Source organism: Falco naumanni, chromosome 7 (assembly GCF_017639655.2).
Source record: "Falco naumanni isolate bFalNau1 chromosome 7, bFalNau1.pat, whole genome shotgun sequence".
Taxonomy (NCBI): domain Eukaryota; kingdom Metazoa; phylum Chordata; class Aves; order Falconiformes; family Falconidae; genus Falco; species Falco naumanni.
Window position 1 is genome coordinate 69,877,429 of NC_054060.1, and position 22,528 is coordinate 69,899,956.

General features: G+C 42.4%; 1 protein-coding gene across 39 annotated transcripts in view; it reads right to left on the minus strand.

The window, feature by feature from the left end:
• Window positions 1-22,528, minus strand: part of MADD (MAP kinase activating death domain) — a 76,360-nt gene that overhangs the window by 42,286 nt on the left and 11,546 nt on the right. For 11 of the 39 annotated variants that reach the window (XM_040599945.1, XM_040599948.1, XM_040599950.1 and 8 more), the window contains exons 2-15: window positions 20,071-20,263; window positions 16,655-17,269; window positions 13,427-13,730; window positions 12,943-13,074; window positions 11,590-11,703; window positions 11,300-11,380; window positions 8,523-8,701; window positions 7,692-7,927; window positions 7,163-7,319; window positions 6,066-6,169; window positions 5,001-5,194; window positions 4,000-4,280; window positions 3,191-3,330; window positions 1,837-1,938 (exon numbers count right to left, since the gene is read on the minus strand). In XM_040599945.1, coding sequence (XP_040455879.1) covers window positions 1,837-1,938; window positions 3,191-3,330; window positions 4,000-4,280; window positions 5,001-5,194; window positions 6,066-6,169; window positions 7,163-7,319; window positions 7,692-7,927; window positions 8,523-8,701; window positions 11,300-11,380; window positions 11,590-11,703; window positions 12,943-13,074; window positions 13,427-13,730; window positions 16,655-17,269; window positions 20,071-20,132 — 2,701 coding nt within the window. In that variant the 5' untranslated portion in view covers window positions 20,133-20,263. Of the gene's footprint in view, window positions 1-938; window positions 978-1,836; window positions 1,939-3,190; window positions 3,331-3,999; window positions 4,332-5,000; window positions 5,195-6,065; window positions 6,173-7,162; window positions 7,320-7,691; window positions 7,928-8,522; window positions 8,702-9,457; window positions 9,515-10,266; window positions 10,276-11,299; window positions 11,381-11,589; window positions 11,704-12,942; window positions 13,075-13,426; window positions 13,731-16,654; window positions 17,270-20,070; window positions 20,264-22,528 lie in introns of all 39 variants that reach the window. The other 28 variants (XM_040599934.1, XM_040599922.1, XM_040599954.1 and 25 more) reach the window with 14 other exon arrangements.

Genomic DNA, 22,528 nt, shown 5'->3' on the forward strand with positions numbered 1-22,528 from the left:
TCCCAGCCCTCCCTCAAAACAAAACCCAAATGACGCTAGAGCAGGAAGGATGCTCGGAAGCCCAAGACAACAAGGGCCAGCATAATTAATCTTAGAGATAGTGCTTGACTTGAAATTTGGCACCGTGGAACCAATGTATCGCATCTTCAAGGACATTATTGCACACACTGTTATTTCAAGGGCACTATCAAAAACACCTGCATCACTGAGGAAAAAATATCAATGGATGTGCATGAAATAAAAATTAAAAAGGAAGATGGAAAGTGGTCAAACAGCAGCAATGAGATGGAGTCCCAGCATCATTTCCCATTACAGTTAGAAACACAAGGTACCACACACACTTGGTAAGAACAAGTTAATGCAGCGATTTTATACCTGTACAACAGAGACAAAAACATTTAAAAAACAGTGAAGTGCCCAGTGGAAATCCCAGTGAGCCAGCATGCACACGTAAATGAACATGAATACACACACACACACTTGCACATGCACAAAAGAGACTGAGCTACTCCGTGGAAACCCCATCCTCGTATCTGCGTAGTAACGTTAAAGGCCCTACAGGATTACAATAGTCAAGAACACCAAAGTGCAGAAGATGAGGCACAAAGCATGAACGTGGGATGGCAAACCCCATCACTGTTTTCTTCCAATGCATGGAATCGGTCATTAAGTTTACCCATGGAAATACCCCTGACATGAAGCATGTTTCTTATCCAGTACAACTGGACATGAGAACATAACCAACTGGTAAAAGGTTATTCAAAAACAGCTGTGCAGAGTCTCTGCTAGTGTTTTCACCCTACCAGTCCTGTTCCTCCTCACTTTACACACAGGGAATGATCACTCGTCTCAAAAACAAAGTCCAAAGCAGAAACACAAAAAACAGCCTTTGGTCTTTGTTTCTACAAGGTCAAAGGTCAGCCAAACATCATACCAACCTTCATTCACATCCCTTCCCACTTCCAGATTAAAGTAATCTTTACCGATTAAAATGATGAGGAGGAAAAAATAAATGAAAAAAAAAATCAGCATATTAGAGCAAAAGCAGTAACTTCTAATCAGCTAGAATAACTCAAAACGTAAAATAAAACCTTCCCCCAGTTCAGCCACTGAAAAGCTCTCAACACTAAAACACTGGCACGTGCTCTTTTGTCACTACGCCTGGTACAAGGACAACCAGGCTGTCTGACTCCCCACAGTAAAAGGGTCATTTCTCTAGTGCCATTCAGGCATGTTGTCTAATGAGACTGCAGGCAGACAGGAGATGTTCCAAAGAAAAGACTGTAGACATAAGTTAGGGATCGATTTTCACCTTGAATGAGCTGAAGCATGGTTATAACTTGCTTTTGATCAGAAAGTTTCTATTCAGTGAACTGAAAAGACTATAAACACTTTCAAAACCCACGTAAACTGCAGTGTCCACGGGAGGCTGGCATTATCGTCACTTACAAATGCAACATCATTGCTCTTACAGGTTACCCGAGGCTAATCATGAAGATAGCGGCAGTACAACAAAAGCAGGACCTACCTCTTGGTTCGCATTCTTTACACTAAGTACTTAAATACTTTAAAATAAACCAAAATGAAACACAAACCAAGACCAACATTCACAGTGTATCTGTTAACACAGGCTAGACCAGCCAGCCTCCCATCCCAACACAGCCCAGTTGTTGGGAAGAAGTCTGAGAAATACCAAGACAATTTACTCGAGAGACAGGTACTACCCAAACTACCAAAATGCATCGCCCACCAGGACTCCTGGTGGGGCTAAGTACCTCAGGCTGCCAGGTCACAAGAACTGTAAAGGCTGTAGAGAACAAAGGGAAAAATGGTTACCTTTCAGGCTGGGAAAGGGAGTACTCTTGTCTCTCCCAACTTTGGTTGGTAGGGCTAAGTTGGACAGACTGAAACTTGTGCTGTGGTTTCTGTACAGGCTGCCTGTGACGGAAGAAGATAACAATTAAACACCTAATGCTCACTGCACACACCCAAACTTCCTAAAGTTCCTGTAATTCACCTTCTTATTCCAGAACCTTAATGATTAAAGCTCACTACCCAAAAGTCTCACAAGCATAACACTGTATCATATACACTGCAACCACACCTGTAACCAGATTATTCTAAATTGTACAAAAATGTAATTCTCAGCTTTTATGTTACAATCATCGCTGTTGCATCTTTTGAGACTTAAATGTAACAGCATCATCCACCTGTCTGCCTGCACTTACACAGGCAGCCTAGTCAGCTGTGTCTTCTAGTTTGATCCTCTTTTTTTCAGAGGCAAATGAACGGCAGAGGCCACGTGAGAAAACAGAATGATGGAAGATGTCCAAAACATGCAATTCTGAAGTGGGGATTGTGCACTGTGCCTTGTAAAACACTGTAAATCTGCCACAGGAGTATGCTTTACAATAGAAGCTTTCCATTTATTAAGAGAAAATGAAAGTTCCCCCTAGTACAGACAGACCTTAAGCACACAATAATGCATCGTCATCTGGTTAAGCCTGCAGACAGCCTGAAAGCATCTCATGTAAACCAATGAGCTGATTAACACTTCAAGATGTTAATTTAAAATGTCAGCGTACTATTTCAGTTTGCTTTGGTTCTTTTCTTGCAGCCTTATTTTAGTAACAATCTTTTTACCAGAAACATCCAATATACTTTCCACTGCTGCAAAATTCTTGCACTGCTCCCTGCTATAGGGCAAGACTCAACTGGACATATCTTCTTTCACTCATTAGAAAACTCTAGATTAGTTTTCCACACCTGTGGATTTTATTAGTAAAATATAATTGAAAGTAGATGAGCACAGTCAAGAAATCAAATTTAGCACCTAAACACACAATGTGGTAGCATGGAAGGCATACTACTGGTAAGATTTGTTATCAACTTCATGAACTTGCGTAATTTTTTTGCTTAAATCAGAAAGAATTTCTATTTGTGCCCTAAAGTGCCATATAACTCCAGGGCCTAACCACATAATCAAAGTCCTTCTTACGGAAAAATACATAAAATGGTAGTTATCAGCAGTGTAAGTTAAACAGGTCCTGTGGCTCCCAACATGACTTCTGGAGAGCCAGTAACAATTTGACAACCAAGTCATTCTCCTACTAGCCATCCCTCTATTCCATCTCTCTGTGAACTCTAATACAATAAATAAAACCAGCTGAATGAACGCATTAGTACATACTTGCAAAAGACATGATGCCCCCAAAACCTTCACTGCTGTTGTTGGAGACAGTAGAGTTTGGGGAGCTGGCCCTGGAATCTGAATCTGCATCAGAATCATTGGCCAGTTTTAAACTGTTTGGACGGAGTAACTTCTGAGACCTTTAAAGAAATTAAGTACAACTGTTATTAGCCTTCCCTCTTTCCTCCCCAAATCAACACATTGTATGACTGTGGGAGATCGATGCTGGTCTCATTCTTCATCAGCTTTCACCACACTACCCTTACCTTGTGAGAAAGAGAAAAAAAGTAAAAGAAAAACCGAGAGAATTGAAGTATCTTTGCATTCAGGCTTTTATTACATTTTAGGGCGTGCTGAAAACTTGTCTGCAAAAGGGCATGGGTGGATTTGGGGATGAAAGGGTTCTGCTTTGAGAAGAGTAACAAGAAAACCCTATGTCATCCATCACTATAGCATCTTTCCTCCCAAAAGATAAAGCTTCACCAACAGAAAAAAAATAAAATTATATATAAAAAAAAAAAAAAAAATCACTCAAAGGTTTCCAGAATTCAGTAGGTGATAAACTAGAATGTTTCTAGGAAGAACTGGTAATTCTGTTAGCTCCCACTGCTTACATAAAAGCAAGGAACTGAGGGAAATGAGCAAGTGCCTTTACTCAAACCAGAAGGGTTTACAGAATTTCAGTATGGAGTGACCAACAACACATTTCAGGTGCAAAAGGCGTTGGAACGAACGAGCGTTAAACTACACGGAGCAGACGGAAACCCCAACAGTGCTGTACAGAAGGGCAGGAGACAAGGAGGACTCGCCTGCTTCCATTGAGATTCTGGTTGAATCTTGGGGTGTAGCTCTCTTCCTGCTCATCATCTTCATCTTCCGTAGGAAAACCATACTGTGGTTCAAAGTATGGATTGTCATACTCCCGCTTCCTCAGCACCCCTTCCGAGGAGCTCGTGCTGCCAGCTGCACCGTCGCTCTCACCGCGATCCAAGCTTATCTTGGGAAAGCTTGGTTGCAGTGGCAAGGAAGGGAGGTGGTTTGAAAATCCAGCAACCAACTTCTCTTCAATTTCTGCTGTATCTGCTGACTCCTGTGGACCAGTCAAATCATTGATCTGTTCGCTAATTTGCGTTACATACAACTGAAGGGCAGGACAAAAACAATTATTTCAAACTGGGAAGTCTGCAGGGTCCTCGCTGTTTGTTACTGCCCCCCACCCCCACCCCACCCCCCATCCCCCCAATCCATGGCTTTAACCTAGGATTTTATACAGGCTGCAGTATTTGTGCATTGCTCTAGGGACTTACTCCCCTGTAAAACAGATCTTACTAGTGAGTGTTAGCTCAGGATAATGGTTCTCCGTTACCCTGTTTTGTGGTTACACAGGCAACTCCCTTTCTTCCTAAATGACCACAGATTAATGAGTTTCCCCACCCTACTCCCTGTTCCTATAATGCACTGAGTCTTTCCAGACTGTAAAAGCAATTCCTGCAGTCACAGCCTGGACTGCTGCTCTAAGTTAACGTTGCATTTTCCAATGCATGGGAGTTCTTACGTACAGGAATGCTCTATCGCAGCATAAAAGGGTAAGAGTAAACTCCACCTTGCTCAGAAAGTCCAAAAAGAGCATGCAGTTTTGAAGGGAATGACCCCAGAGTCACATAGAGAGGTGAGCTGTGGGACCATTTAATCTGTGCATGGTTTCGCAGGCCTATTAGCTTTTGCCCTTCTCAGAAAGAACCACGTGCATTCTCCCATTCTTTATATCCTAATACGCTGATCTTGGGGCTGAACTCATCTCAGTACACACATGATTCACTCCATGGATGACAGTGCTGGGGCTGCTACTGGCTGTAGTACTGGAACTTGAACGAGGCTGGTTGTTTTCTTGGGAGTTTTCACTGTCCATGGCCTGTTCATCCAGATCCCCTGAATATTCTTGAAAATCATCAAACTCCACTTCACTAGCATCACCAAGGGCTGCGTGAGTCAGGGGGTCAACATCTGCGAACACATCATTTTGCGTTAAAGAACACTGCCTTCCTCAGCCTTCTGCCCACCTAACTAAAGATCCCTTAGCAGATGAAGACTGCTCAGGAGAATAAACCTGCATAAAAATCTAGGCTGTAAAGGGCTTTCAGAGGTCACCTATTCCAACTCCCTGCTCAGAGCAGGGGTAACTTCAAAGTTAAAGCAGGTTGCTCAGGGCCTTGTCCCACTGACTTCTGAAAGTCTCCCAGGCTTGACATTCTACTGTGATGCTGGGAACCTGTTTGACTACACTAACCATGAAGATCTTTTCCTTATGACCAAGCAGATTTCCTTTTGTTGCACTTTATGATTATTATTCTTACCCCTGGGACACTGGAAATGTGTTGGCACTCCTAGATTTAGTTTACTGAAGAAAGTGAGAATTTCCCACTCTCACAAGAGAAGCCACTGCTGCAGCCTCCATATAAGCCACAGAGAATGCATTTTCCTGTCTCCACTAGGACAGAGTGACCCGTTAAAGTCCGCACTGAGATGTACGGGGGCAGGGGAAAGCTTGTACTCTGCCGCCCATATTGCACAGTATCTACTAGCAGCAGCAGCAGGTTTCCAGATCTAGTGAGCCAGTTTTGTTCAGCAGCACCTATTTCTGTTCCTCCTCCTTCCAGTGTCCTTTATAAGCAGGAGAAATGTCTTTTTTCAGTCTACCCCTGGGTATTGAAGAAGGAGCACAGAATGCACTTTTACCTCAGAGCAAGACTACAATGGAACAATACTTTGCTCTGATTCAGGGAGACTTAGGGGAGGCATTTTTCCTACCGTGCAGATGAATGGGGAAGAGGAACCTGTGTGGACCTCACGAAAGTAAAGCTCAAAAGTTACTCACTTGGGGTATCGCCATTAATGTCACATTTCATCATCTCACTGACAAAGTCCCCGAGGGAGGAGTAGGAAGAACTTGAGTCATCATAGTCGACACTGTCACTGCCACTGCCACAACAGGTGAGAGAGAGAGAGATGAGTGGCAGCATAACAGCGTAACAGCAACAGCGGGGCCTGATGCTTCAAAGATGTGAATCAGCACTGTCTGCATGGGCCTCTCAAAAATCTCATGATTTTTGCCACAAATTTCTGGCAAGAGTCAGAAGCCAACTTCTGAAAGGTCAGAGCAAATGAAATAACTCTGTGGTACATAAAGAGACAACATGGGAAGACATTTAAAGGCTCTCAGCAAAATTAATGAGGTCAAGCGTAAGTGAGCAGGGAGTGGTATTAATTCTCAGTGTGTGAGTAGGGTGACTTCAAGGGAACTGGAAATCACAAGTAAAGGCATTCCCTTTTTATACTAACGATAAATTCCACTCACTCTGTCAGGACCACTGGTGCTGTGTAGAACATAGATGTGCAAGTCCAAGCCTGAAAGATCTCACAGGCTAGCAGACAATGAAGGACAATAAAACGAGATGCAAAACTGGGAAATATGGCCAAAACTACTACAAAAAAAAAAGTTTACTCTTATTTTACTGAACACACGAGGTCTCAGGCAGTGGGTAGTGCTAACAAGCTTCGCATAGCTACATGCACACTGAGTAGAGATTTGAAGGAGTGGTAAGATAGGTGGGTGTACTTGTAGTACTGTAATAGAAATAACTAGAGAAAGAACAGCATGGAAGGGAAAAGCATTAGGGTGGGAGGAAACACCAAATGTCAAGTGGCACACAAATAGCAAAAGAAAACCAGAAAATACAAGTGGAGCATCACGTTAAATGAAGGCTTGAGAAGACGCTAGCAAGGGGTTAAGAAGCTTCTGTGATGACAAAGCAGTAAGACAACAATTCACTTGTGTGTCAGTATTCTGCCCAGACAGAAGAAATGATACAGCGGCCTAGCAGGCTACAGGGAAGGCTGCAAATGAGAACTAGGAGGAGAGGCCCAGCCATCTGAAGTGACCATCACATGCCTAGGGTCATGGTTCCCACTAACCTGTCATCAGTGGGATCAGAATCTGTTTCTTTCTCTGCTGGAACATTCAGCGCTTCAGCCAGCTGTGAATTACTGTCATAGACACGATAGTGGATGGGCTGCAGCTGGTGAGCATACCACTTTGGTTTGTCACCGATCAGTGCTGGGTCAAACATGTCTGCACAAAAAAAAGGGAGAGTTAATTGATCTCATTTATTGGCACCAAAGGCTTCATTCACAGTGAGGCTATCTCCTACGAAGTCCTGCACAAAGAAAGGGACAATCTCTACTCTTAAAAAGCCTACAAGACTTCTCTGTAACCAAACAAGACAAGAGATAAAATTAACTGGAGGAGTGAGCTGCTAATAACAGGGCTAACTTGGAAGAAGCACATGAAGATATACATAAAAATGAAAAAATTGTTCCTTGAACTGGATTTCCCACCCCAGCAGGAATAACATGGTGTAAAACAAAATCCTTCCCTAGAATCTCTTTGCTTTTAAGTTCTGCCATGACATCCAAGTCCAGGAAAGGCAAGACCAAAACGTACTGTTATGAATTCTTTGGAAAGCATAGTTAGTAGGGTTGAGTGACCATTCTCCAAAGTACTCTACTGCCTGTGTCCTGGAAAGCTTATCTGCAAAAGGTGTTTGCTTCGGCCTAGAGGCAAGAAAAGAGTTTGCCTGGAAGGCCACCACTGGTCGTGGGAAGAGTCGAAGGGTGCGAGTATGCATCTGGAAACCTTGCAAAACATTGGGCGAGTTGAAGAATCTCACCATAGCAACCCTAAAAAGAAACAGAGGACAATGTATTAGATAAAAACACAGAACAAAACAGAGAACCTTTGAAACATATGCAGTAAGCAGTGTTTCAAACCTCTGAAGAATGGTAACCCAGTATGAAAATCTAAGTCTTCTTAGAAAACAGTTATCTTGAAAAAAAAAAAGGAAAAAACCAAACAAACCCCAAACCCAAGAAATCACTTTGTTTTAATTCACCATCCCAACACTAAGACCCACTCAATGAGGGACATGGTTCTCATATCTGCTAGCTGAAGTGACAACTAAGTCTCCAGCTTTTTTTTTTTTTTTTTTAGCTCAAGGCTTGTGATTTAAGCTGAGGATACAATATCAGACTGACACCAGGTGAATATTCTATAGGAAAATACAAGAAACAAAACACCCCCTCAAGATATACAGTTATGTTCATGCTGTTAAAATAAATCTGAGATAAACACTGTAATTTCTGCTCTTTTTTTCCCCGTGATGTAAAGTGGAACCTGGAAGATGCTGCTTTCACCACAGGACCCCCAGAAGTGTCTGTGCTGCCTCCAAGCGCAACCTTTACAAAGGCTCAATGCTACTCTCCTGTTCAGCCTCACCTGGTAGCCACATCCACAGAGTCCACGTCATTTCCATAGATCAGAGGGTTGAATTCTGTGGAGGGAGTAGACTGCAAATCATTCTGCGGTCTTCCCAGCAGCAGTGACACCTCCTGCCCCTCGTGGAACTTCTCTAGATTAAGAATGGGCTGAGTATTCAGACTCATGCTGGCCAGTGCCTAGTGAAGGACAATATTATGCACACATTCAGCAAGAAAAGTGATTCAAGGAAGAAGAGACAGATTAAGAGCTACCCTGCCCTCTAGGCAATTGCAACAATTGTGCATGCTCCATTAGTTCATCTTAAACCATCTCCTGTGCTGAGTCAACAAATACCTCCAGGCCCTCCTTTATGGGGATTGTCAAAGCAATCTCCTCAATGCTGAAACAGTCCTGGAGCCAGCCAAGGGGTAGCACAGAAGTTCTCTGCTAGGTCATTCATGACATGAAAACAGATAGTCCAAACTGGACCACTAGTAGTATGGCACTGTGTACAATTTATTGCAGAGGTATTCCCATGTGTAATCTGAATACATCTCGGGACCTAGAGGCCTTGAAACTTGCCTTGCAACTTGGCCATTCAACCAGTGTGTGTGATATCCCAGGACAATGTGGAGACACCTTTACACAGCCACCTGCCTGCATCCATGAAAACCTCCACTTCCTATCTGAATGAGGTCTTCATCTCTCCATAAAGCTACCTCCTCTTCGACCCTTGTAACATCTTCAAGGATATGCACTGGAGCAGCACAGGTGGTACATCAGTCCTGGACACCCAGACCTAGCCTAAATCCTCCTCGCTTCTCCCACTTGCCCACTGAGTCTTCATCTTTTTATTTCAAAAGTAAATAAATATATAAAACAAAACAAAAACCAAAACTCCAAAGGAAAAGGGTAAAATGGAAAATTGAGGGGAAAAGAATAAAATAAAGAACCTTTTTGTCAGGAGTGAGCAGCTGTTTCTGAGTGATTGCAGTCATGCTAACCAGACACTGGAGGCAAGATGGAAGATCATATGATAACACCAGCAGCCCATCAGAGCCAAGACGAGCACATGACCACAGAGAAACAGATGGAAGGAAAAAAAAATAAATATCTATTACTACAAAATATCACAAATGAGAGGAAATAAAAGGGACCACAAAATAGGCACATCTTGGGAGACAGGTCTAACTGCCCCACCCCCAAACATTCACATCTGGCCACTCTGGAAAGTAGAAAGGCTGCTGGCCTTATTGATGCAGCTAAGAATTTTCTACTGTAGTTTAAAAGCAGATATCCTGAATTTTATTCATTGTCACCAAGACCCAAAGGCACACTGAAGTGTTAATCTTAGTGAAGTGGGCCACAATTTAGTCTTCTCTACTTTGTACAGCAGCCAGTGGCACTCTTTCTCCTTTGCCAATGGTCAACTCTTCATGACAATGCCTACAGGAATACACAAAGATGTAATTCAAATTTGGGTGAACACTCTCAGAATTTTAAATATGTCTTCAAGAAAATTGCAATTTGTTCTTCTGATACCGAATTTTGCCCTAGTGAGTTTTGCTGAATAGTGCCTGAAATTGCAAGGGGGTGAGGCAGAAGTGGGAGGAAGGTGGATCTAACAAAACTCCAAGCAACACATTGCTTCCATCTGTGCTGACAGCAGGTACTGAGGTATCAAACAGGTTACACACTTTGCTCTCCTGGTCTACAAGGAGAGAGAAAGAGCAGAGCTCATCACATTAGTTACACACTTTACCTTTAGATACTGCATGCAGCGTGCATAAGGAAAACAGAAATAAAGAGATAAAACCTGCTTGACACGATCAGCCAGGATGACCCAAGCTGATTAATGGCTTAGCAGGACCTGAGAGGAGAGACTGAGACCTCACACACAGATCTGTGAATGGAGGGGAAACAGAGATGATCACAGCTTGATGGATCAAGTCAGTTTAAAGCCCACGTGGCAAATGTAAAGGAGGAATCTGCAACTTTCTATACCAACCAGAAACAGTTAGCCCCGAACAACAGTAAAAAATAGAAACCATCTGTTGTGTCCAGGAGCATTTCAAATTATCCCTCACCTGGGTAAGAAATTAACCGCAGTTATAAGCCTCAGTGACCACTCAGTTTTCCAAATTAACTCTCTCCGTTAATATAGAAAAGCAGCAACTGGATACCTAGCACTTAATATCTGTATGAATTGATACTGCTTTTCAAGCTCAAAATGCTGTTGCTTTCTAACATGGGGGTCATTCTACCTGGCCAACTATATGGAAGAGGCACCTTAAACAGGTTGACAGAAAAGTCCTAGTCCTGTGCTTCCCCTACAAATGACAAAAGTGGAAGCAGTAGAGACAGAAAAAGATGAAACAGGTAACAAAAATGACAACAAAGTCCTCTGGAGAAACTACAAAGAGATCTGAAACAAGATGAAAGTCTCAGATTTAGCTTAGTCAGGAGAAGACAATGATAGAAAGTCATACAGCTCAGCAATCTCAAAAGAAACCCCCACAACTTTGTTTAATCAGCCCTGTTGATCAGCCCACCTCCACATTCAGAGAAGTAGACCTCTCCATGAGTGACCAAGGGACACTTTTTTGAACAAGAGTATCTAGTAGTCTGAAACATTTCCACATCCATCTGATGTGCCAGGATACACACCTGCTTTTAACACATTTTGCTTTATATTTGCTGACTTGCGTTCTTGTCCAGTACAGCAGAAGAGCTGTGCAAGACTACATCTGTTAAGTTCTACTGAGCCAGAGTCCTTTCCCCAAAGTGCTTATTACCTGTTTCAGATGTTTTTTCAGCTCTGAAGCTTCTGGTTCTGGCAGTGCTGGCAAAGATTCTGCATTTGTAGGAACGATCACCTGGAATTAAGCACAGCAACAGACTACAATTTCCCCAGCTGTAGTCATTTTCAAAATAGAATCTCCACCACGCCAGAGACTGAAGAATAAAAGCCATAAAGTATAATAATTAATTTAAAAAAAAAAAAACACAATACAACCCCCAACACACAGACACCTGCATCAACACCCTGGAAACAAAGCCGCAAGTCCTTATGGACACCACTTACCCTATTGGTATCCAGGTCAATCAGCCATACATCGTCAGGCATTTTAAAATCCAGTTTATAAAGGAAGAAACTTGCTGGAACACCAATGATATAAGGTGTAGGGGCTAGAAGCAACTGAGAGAAAGAGAGACTTCAGTAAGGACAAGATCTGCATTTGATATCACCACATCCTTCCCAATTATTTATTTATTAACTACAGGATGTTTATAGCTGAGGAGACACCACACAAGGCACTGATAATTAATTTCATACAATAGAAACATTTAGGGGAAAAAAAAAAAAAGGCAGAATAAAAGCTCCTACTCAGAGACCTTCAATTTTCATCTGGAAGACAATGAATTTCCATGTCCTGTGCCTTCCCCTACCCTGGGATGTAATTTATATGACTGCATGGCTCTTGGGAAAAAAAACTTAGCTAATCTAACAGCTTGCCACATCTGTCAATCTGTCATGGACCAAACCTAACTAGAGATGCAATGAGCACAGCTGAATACACCCTCAGCTCAAACTGAGTCTGTGCCATTGTAAATAATGGCTCTACCCATGCAAAGGGCTTTACCCTTACCCTTGTAATGGTATTTTGGTTTCAAAACAACATCTCCAGGAAGCAGAAGGAATTGACACATTTTTTCAAATGTACATGGAAAACCTAAGGAAAAATTCAGGTTGTTTCTGATAAGGGAATCAGCAGAGGGAAAAGCTTACATCAATAAGGCACGTAGCAGCTTGAGACCAGTGGCTTTAATTTATTCTTTAAATCTGGAACAGTTGGTCCCCTCCAAGGGTGCTATGAGAACAAACCTGCAGCATCAGTTGCAAGAGAGCACTGAAGCAGTAAGCTGGCCTGAATTCTATCTTTCCAAGCAAAACAATGAGCTCCTGCTGAGAGCCGACTACTGGCAAAACCCAGGGTCCCAGCTGAAGTAACTCAACAGTTCATATTTCTGAGAAGAATACGTTGCAGGCAATAGATCCCAACCCCTGAATCAAGAACCTGCAATCATCCTTAAATATTACGCTGGACTCTCCCCAAAGACCTTAATACTCAGCTGGGGGGAGGGTGGGGGGTAAATACTCGTCATAATATTGTGGATCTATGGTCTTTCAGTCCATTGCTTGTGAACTAGTGCTTAGAGTCATACTATTCACTAAGCATGCTTTGAAGATATCCTAAATAAGTGGTGCTACCTCTGATTTAAATAGTTATGGCGCACAAAGAACGTTCTTTGCAAGGCAGACTTTGCTACAATCCCTGCGAAAACAGTGGGGAAGGAAACAAGGGCTACTCCTATATAAGTTTCAGACATCACAGAAACAGCCTTTGTAAAAGAGCAATAAAGGAAAAATACGTACCTGTTCTGCAGAGGCCATGCAGGTGGGAAGCAGAGGGATCACTGGGAACATGTACTCTAATGGGTAGATCATAGCCACAAAGGCCATCACAGACATTGAGAGTGCATTATAATCTCGGGACTGCAATACAACCTGGAACCAAAGAAACTCACATTAGCACTGCAGCCCGTTCACTTCTAATGCTCCCCTGCCTCCCAGGGGCATGCAAAGCTCACAGCCAGAAGGCCTCTGATTCGATGGCTGTGAACTGGGTGACCCTCTATTAATCTGTCTGAAAACAAGCTTCAGGTGCTTTTTTGAGGGAGAGCAAAACTTTTCAAAACAAGAATGTCAGAAAGAGCTATCCCTTGCCCCCCTGCAGACAAACTGATTCCAGGCAGTGCAGGAGACAGCTGTTCTACACACCCAGCCTGTTCTACACACTCCATCTGAAGAGAAGAGCACTTCCTACATACCTACCAAAGATCACCTCCTCCCTTCTTACCTTGTGCTCCAGAAGGATGCAGGTCAGCACCTGGAGGCAGGCATCCACTCCCAACAACTCCAAAGGCAGATGTAAAGGGAAATCCACCAAGGTGAAGCGGGATGGATCAGGAAGAGCAAAGGTCAAAGCTGGCTGCAATTCATGTGGCAAGACTTCCACATCCACCCGCTTCTGACCAGCGACAGGCATTGGCGAGCGGAGCAGCCGGTATATCCAGGCTTCAATCTCCCGCAAGTCATGTAGCAACGCACTAGACTTTTCTTCCACCAGGAGGGAGCCTGTGAAAATCCGCCACATTGTATCCCTGTACAGGGAGAACAAGATTAATACTCCAACAGCTTCACTTGACAGCCCTTCCACAAGGGTCTTCCAGGGAAAAGGCAGACCCACTGTGAATTAAAAGATGCAGCTAACAATCACTTGGTTACACAGATGAATGGAGGGTAGGGATTTAACTTGCTGGAACAACCACTGTGGGGAAGTATAAATCTTCCTGCGGCAGGAATTAACACAAGTATGCCACTGGCAGGAATCCCGGAGCAGCGCGGGCGGGCAGTGCCCCCCGAGCCCCCATCCCCATCCCCCCCCGCAGGCTCTCCCCGCAGGCTGCACCATGGCCCCGCAGAAGGAGCCTCCCCAGCCGCTCTGGGCAGCCCGGCCCAGCGCCCCGCCACCCGCCAGGGACACACGTTCTCCCTCCTGCTCAGAGGGAACCGGCCGTGTGGCGGTTTGTGCCCGGTGCCCCTCGTCCCGTCGCTGGGCACCGCTGGGAAGAGCCTGGCCCCGTCCCCTGGGCACCCGCCCGGGGATACCTGCAGCCGTGGGTGACATCCCCTCTCAGCTGCTCCTCTCCAGGCTGAACAGCCCCCGCCCGCTCAGCCCTTCCTCCCCGGGGAGATGCTCCAGCCCCTCACCACCTTTTTAAATCAACACAAGTATGTCACTCCCGCCTAAGAATTCCTTCATTTATTTAAAGGGTTCAGTCAGGTCCAGACCTCTAAAGATCTCTCATCACCCTGGTGCTTGAAATGCAGCACACACAGAGGATACTCTCACATCTCACCCAGAATTGTGGCAGACTGACTGCAGGATGCTGCTTCCAGCAGTCCTACAAACATTTGCAAGAATAGGAACTAAACCCAAGGCAAGAAAAATATGCCACACCAAGATCTCCCAGATGTTTTGGCATAATAAAATACTCTTCTTTCATCCTACCTTAAATTTCATTATGTCATTCTTAAGAGCTGAATAACCAATTCATGAATTGGATGGGATGCATTTCAGCTGACAATATGAATTTCTGAAAGCTGTCTAGAGAGCCTTAGCCCCTTAACGTTGTAGCACAGTGAAGGCTGCAAACGTGTTGTAGCCATTCGACAACAAACTTCAGCCTGATAAATATCTTCAGTTACTCCAACAGATCCCTTAGAATGGTATGGGTTCCCATTAGAGGCTCTACCTTACAGTTCAAAAAGGAAAAAGGACACACTGGAGGCTTCAGAAAGGAAGAAAAATTAGAGAAGTTTGGAGGGGTCAAAAGAAGGGCAATTTGAGATTATGCCGAGCAAGTGATACACCTCTCAGGAACTGCAATGCTTCTCATCATCCACTCTTCCTTCAGCCACTTGTAATGCACAAGACATTAGGTTGTTAACAGGCATGCTCATCCTTTTGCAAGCTTTAAGAATTCAGTTTCACCTTTATTCTGCCACCACTTCAAAACCGTTCTACTTTTTCAGGTCACGACTTGCAAACCACATGGTAATTCAAACCCACGGAGACGTATGCTCAGTATTCCTTCTCCTGCCCTCCTCATCTGTCACTCAGCTCTGCTCTTTAAGAATTATGTCCAAAAAGAGCAAACTTTTCAAATACCACACACCCTTCAAACACTGGAATATTTTAGCACCTCTTTCAAAAATCAGATGAGCTCTCAGAGTTGAGGAAAATAATTAAATTTAGCTCTTTTTCTGCTTCAGTAATTATCAGACTAAACCAAGTGACAAAACAAGCTCCCTTAATACACACTTCCATGGGGAGGGGAAAAAAAAAAAGTTTTGTTATGACAGAATAATTTTTTTTCCCCAGCAGTCAGTGGATTCAGGTGATAAATCTGCTAACGCAAGAGAGTCAGTTGTCAGCCCAGGAGACTCACCTAGAACTGTTCCAGGGCAGTAACCCAAGAAGTAGGCTACCGCTCTGTGAACAGGACAGATTTCTCCCCCCCTTTTTTGCAAAAAATGCAAAGGGGTCATAAAGATAAAAATGATAGATGTCCTGTCATTTTTTGCTTTTGACAAGTTTAATTTGGAATGTACCAGGCTACTTAAATCACATTATGAGCCATCTCACAGCCCCATCCCTCTTACTATTGAGACAATCCCCTCCTCCAGAAATTCCTTTTATATTTTCTCTTTCAGTTAGCATATTGGAAGGGAAAATATCATCCTGGAATGTAGGTGTCAGGCACAACAGCACAGATAAAAATCCATGACTGATACACATAAAGACGCTGTTCCTTCTCTACCCTACAGTGCAACAGCTTTTGTTCCATACCCAACATTTTAATAGCAGATATGCAAGATTACTACATCACATTAAAAATACACCAAGTTCCTGTTAATTTGCTGTTACCAACCCCCATTCCCATATGCTTCCTAGACAACTCCTTTGTTTTCTACCTCTCCTCCCTCTCCCCTTCAAATATTGTACTTTGATCTCTTTCAGCCATTCCTGATTCTCTAGTCTTTTCTCTCCCACGCTGAAGTTCAGACTGTTCCATAAGCTCATTAGGCACACTTTCACCATTTCCCTCTTGCCCCAAATGGAAATTCTCTATGTTGCTTCTTGGCTGTTTCTAGTTTTCTAGAGAATCAGTCCTGACATACACTGCCATGGAGCTTATAGGCCAAAGCAGCAATAACAGCATCAGTGCTCAGCTTCAGAAAAGATGATGCTCAGTCAGTTGTTAGCAGGATAGTGCCTCCTTAGGCATATCAAAAATTAAAATCTTACCAGGTTACAGAATCAGACAGAGAAGTTTTAAGTCAATCATCACAAAACTTTCCTTTTCCCACTGTGATCCTGGGTTAAAACATCAAAAAGGTCAACCACCAGTATCTGGCAGCTTCTGCAGCCACACCTGTAGCTACAATTTGCCATGCAGACAATTGCAGCCCTGGACACAAACAGCGGGAGGAAAAAGTTCTTTCTTCCCCTTCAACATACCTCTGCACCCCACGAGGAATCCCCAACTTCTTGCCCAACAATCTCTCACTACAGCAGTCCACAAGTCTCTTGAGGGTGTACAGACACTCACGAAAGGTGGAAAAGAAGGGATAATGACTAAGGATGCACAGAGAAGTCAGAGTGCTGTTCCGAGAGCGATGGCTGCCTTTGGCCAGGCGCTTACTGCGCGGTGATCGATTCACATCTGGAGTAGACTCTGTACTTGGAGCCTGCAGGGAAGAACCACTCTCGGAACTCTCAGTACCCACTTCCTCTTGGGGTGCAGATGCGTCCCCAGATTTGGTGGATTTCTGTCCCTCCCGAGCTCGATGGCCCCCCGTGCCTTCTCCCTTCTCCTTGGGTACTCGCTTCTGGAAGGAACGGTAGAAGTTGACACAGATTCCATAGCGAATGACACCTGTATCCTTGTCTGTGAGCGTGAAGACAAAGGAAGTGTCATCACGGAAGCTCATGCGTTTTTGCCGCACGCTCAGGCATCCTTCTGGCTGGCAGAAGAACACAACATCAGGTGGTAGGGGAAAGTCCACGTGGTCTTCTAGAGGGTAACGTCGCAGCAGTTCAGGAGTCTGAGCAACACTATCACTACTTGGCTGCCTACAAAAAAAAGCAAACAAAACCCCCATAAATAGTTGGCTAATCATAAAGTCATGGAATGGTTAGTATGCCCATAATCATCTTTGGTATCTCCCTGCTAACGTGTCAGGAGCCTGTGGGCGCAGCTTCATCTTTATTTCTTCTCTCCCCTACTGTGCAGGGAAAGCACAACTTCTCAGTCGCTAGTCACAATGCTCCATCACTAGCACAAGGCCACAGCTGCAGAAAGGTTAAATAAAAAGGTCTATACCATCTTTATCAAGGCCCAATACAAAGCCTTTTCAAATTTGACCGAGGAAAGGCCTTTCAGAAGTATGTTGTTCCCAGAAGAACATCATATTATCATGTTTTCCTGACTTTGATTTCATTTGATGAATTCAACCACACAGGTTTCCGGGCAACACTTGGGTAAGAAATACTGTCCCTCTCCAAATATACAGTCAGATGAAACCTCCCTGGATTTCAGCCATCTATGAAAATTTAGTAAGAAAATCCAGTATCAATTCCTAACTGGAAAGACAAGAATTTACTAGGAAAGCACTAAGAAAAATAGTAGAATGATATGGACCTCATCCTGTAAAATTTTCAATAAAAAGTTCTAGCAACCATAGATACAGATACATATTCCTGGGTTTGATTTTCAAGTTGGATTTGAAGTGTAAGTTATTATAAAAGCCAGGCATTAATATGCAGACCTGCGTAACACTGGCTCACCAGCCTTTTTACTACAATCACTAATGGAACACAAAGACAGAAAGGTAATACTGTTCATTCCTAATTTTCCACCAGAAGAACAGATTCTTTCCAGATATTAACTATTTCCCTACCACTATTTTTCTAATAAAGTTACTGAGTAAGTGCCAGACAAATAGTATGAGATCCATGTGGCGAAGGAAGAAAAGTATGTCCCCAGAACAACAGCTCTTTGGTTTGACCTCTTTGCTCTAAAGTCTGACCTCTCACCATTTTCTAACGTAATTAGCATTTAGTATCATGTTTACTTAATGGGACGTAGGAGACCTGGCTCCACCATCACTCTCCTATGGGATCTCCTACAAGACATTTTCTCGCCTTGATACTTTAGACTTGCTCATTTTGAAATAGAAATTACATTTGCTTTCCTCTTATCTGAGAGGTGAGAAAACCCAAACAAGTAGTAATAGAACGTTGGTAATTTACAAAAGGTAAGTTTACACTGGTGTAAATAGCTTTGCTGACTAATTCTCCCAAACTAATATTTTATTAAAGAAAAAATAAAAATGCTTTAGTAATAAAGCATAAATTGATAATAGAATTTATCCTGCCTGTACAGTTAAGTACTGAAATACTGTATGAAAAGAAAAAAGAAACCCTGAAAAGCTTTTACATACAGTGGACACAACTAAAGCATCATATGCTGAAGAAGAAACGTCAAATAACGCTGGTACTGTTTAGAGAGTTTATTTGACAGTAAATGGTTAAAGGACAAAGTCGCCAACAAAGCACCAGTGGATACATCATCAGTTCATGCCTTTGCAGTAATATTAGCTACAGAGTCTGCTCAGACATATAGAAAATCTGCATCTAATAAAAGGGAATACTTCCAAAAGGCACTGCTATTTGCACATGGTAGATAACAAGATGTGATGGTAAAGGCCACGTGGAGCTTTAAGGACTTTGCAGTAGCTGATTACTTCAGTCAGCTCCATCTCTTATCACAGGCATTTTTGTTCAAGTGCCTAAGGAGACAACAGACCTCTGGGCATTAGCAATCCAGCTGCCGCTGTCCAGCAAAACCCAAGAGAACTGCAGGACTCCAGAAGTGATGCTAGCAAATTCCTCAGTGGGAACATCAGACACTATAAGCATTACTGGAGGAGGCAATTAACATTTCTTCCTCCTTTTCCTAGTCAGTGACACACATATGGAAAACTTGGTTATTTTTCTACATACAATAAGAACTAATTAAACTATTATTCTGTCCAGAATATACAATAAGAGAAATAATTATTACTTAGGATTATATGATTTCTTCCATTTAGCCTATTTAAATGCTGCACCCCAAAGTATTCCAAAAAGGAAGTGGTAGGTAAAGCAACAGGGTGATGCACATAAACCACTGATACTTAAAAATGAAAGTAAAATAGACTTCAGAACACATGCATCAAATAGACTGGCAGAAAGTTGCTGCATAAACTTTGAATAAAGAAAAATAGCATTTACTGAGCACCTGTGTATTTGAACAAACAGCACACGTATCAACCCTACATTTCATATACACTTTAAGTAAATAAGCATAATGTTTTGTCCGCTGATTGTTAATAAGACTTTAAAAAAATAAAGCATTCATGTCATTCCTATGAGGATAAATGAGTATTAGAAGGAGAAACAGCCAAGTAAGGCAAGTTCCAGATGATTTTTTTTAAACTAAATTTACAGACTACGCTTCAAAGGCTAGAAAAGTAACCCTAAACTAGAATTTTACTTGCATGTGGCTTTCAGTATTTTCGATTTCTGAATCCCTCTATCCTGATGCCAGCAGAAGCAAAGTTCAGATGCATAGGCTACCAGAGAGTCATATATAAAATCACTTCTCTTAGTCACCCTTTGCAGACCCTCAAAAAGCAGTCTGAAGACTGCAAATTAAAGAACTTTGGCTGCACAAGTATCTTTTAGAAGGTGCCCTGGCCCAAGCAGATGCTCCCATTATGCATTCCAGACAGCACCTGCTCAGCTCCAAGCAAGGGTTCATCGGTGGATGCCAGGCTATCCACCCCCACTCTACTGCCCAAACAAAAGCAGTGCTGAGACTCTTACATTACCTGGCTCCAATGATCACAAGATAGTCAAGTAACCGAGGGCAGGTTTTCTTTTTCTGCACCATTGTCCTTGACACCCCTCCCTATGTCATCTCAGTGAATTTCTGTTCATCGATCCAGTGGTCAGTTATCCAGCCAGCCGTGATTGACTGCCTTGGGGAACAGAATCTGCTTGGAATCGTCTGGCAAGTCCAACCTGCAATCAAGAAAAGCAGGAGTGTCAAAGGCATAATCAGGAATACCAAATACGTATGAGCAACTTCATGACCTTAATTACATTCCCCAAAATCCTCAGTGTCCTGTGCAGTTACGGACATCTACAGATCTCTCTCTTCATGAGTATAAAACCACAATCATATGTCCACAAAAGCAGAGAGAGCTGAAAAACACACAACAAAGTACAAGAGGACCTCAAGAAAAACCAGACAAACAAAGCAGCATGTCACTGGCAAAGAGCTATTCATGAAATGGTTCGAGGCAAAAGTATTGTTCAGGAAAATCCCTGGGATTCCTACAGTGCTTGGGAAAGGAGCTTTAATTGGCAATCTGTACAGTTAAACATGACTGATATAAAACATGCAATCTGAACTTCAGCTGTCTGATAAACAGACTGACTAAAAAAGGGATAGTATCAAGAAAAGTCTGATCTGATATAATGCACCTCACCCTCCCAAACCTGGATGTGGCCTAGAGCAAGAACGACCTCCACAATCCTCAACGACTGAGATGTCCAACACTTCTTCTGTGAAGATACAGAACCACAGTTCTACAGAACTGCAGTTTGCAATAGCAAAAGTGCTTCTTGTAAATCATACTGTTTTTTTCACTTACTTTATAGAATTTCATTTATCTTGTGTATCTGCACCATTTAATCTTGATATCCATGCCTCCCACAGCTACTTTCTCAGACCACTTTATAACAGAAAAATCCCCTTGGCACAATTGGTATTTTACTGCAGCATTACCATTTGTTAATAACTATGCTTAATAGACATCCAGAATTCACTAAGCACTGTAACATTGTTCCTTCCAATCTCACCATTCACACTCCATTAAATTCATGACAGAGATTAAAAAAAAAAAATCTTACAAAGTAACAAATTACTTTGTAATTGTTTGTTTGTAATTTGAATGTTTCCTATCTACATTCAAAAACAACCTGAAAACAGAAATTTTCTGAAACAGAAAGTTCTTGGAAACTCTAAAATCAGAGATGCTCGAACTATATAAGTTGAGCACCCCAGTGCAAGCATTAATAAAGTTATTTTACATAAAAACATGTGAACTGATTCCCTTTTGGGGCATATTCAGAGTGAGGTTTGTATTCCAGTTCATATTTACATCCTATGGCTATCACAGAATTCAGACAACTATTATTACTGTACTGAAATCTTTCAGTTCTGCAGCATAAGTTTATCTGTTACATAAAATTTTAACAGATTAACAATGTGTAAATCTCATCAAATTTAGGTAATATTCTTGATGTTTCTCTCATTAGTTCACAACCAAAGGTCAGTTAAAGCCACTGTAACTGTCAGCATCTCACAGTTGCGTTCCAAGTCTAGCAACATATTTGCTTTGTAACCAGCCCTTCACATTCCAGGTACAGACTTGGGGAATTTTATTCATGAGCCTGCCAAATACCAGTAAAAACGCAAACACACACAAGAAGTATGTATATCATTTATCAAAAAAGGAAAATCATACTAGTAAGTATTAATTATGGAATAATAAACTGAAAGGAACCTTAACGCTCACACCTACAAACCCCCACGTTTTATAAGACTTTGTGGCACGGTTTTAGCAGATCCTCAGTTACAGCCGTTGTAGGTTCCTACGTGACAGCACTATGAATCACCTTCTCTGAGCACCAATACTTCATAAAGTATCTTCTGTAAACAACAGAGAAAACACAGGCAGAAGAAGCAAAGTTCCTGTCGTCTCTTCATTTCTCTTCATTTTAATGATATTACTGAAAACATTGTAAAATCTGTCCTGCAACAGCTCTTGATCCAACATATTCTGCAAGTATTTCGGCATAGATGAACTTGAGAAGAACAAGATGAAGTTGGCATGATCAAGGGGATCTTTTTGCCTTCAGTTTGAAGAACTACTTGTTTCCTTTCCAAACAGCTTTACCCAGAACAGTTTAAGGAACTCACTGTTCAGTTACAGATACGGGCATAAGAGTAAGTTACCATGAGGTAACCTACGAGTTTGACTTTGAGGAACTTCCACTACTCAATGGTAACCAAATATATGTTCTTCCTCTGTAACAGAGACTATCCTACTCCTCAGTGAAAATGTAGAAACTAAACTGCATTTACAATGGACTAAAAACACATGCAATGACTACAGAGTAACTGAGAGGCTACAAGACCACAACCTTAGCTTGCCTTTCAGTAACTTGTCCATATCCCGTGGTTTTGTCCTGTTCTCTAGCCTGGAGAACACCTCTTAG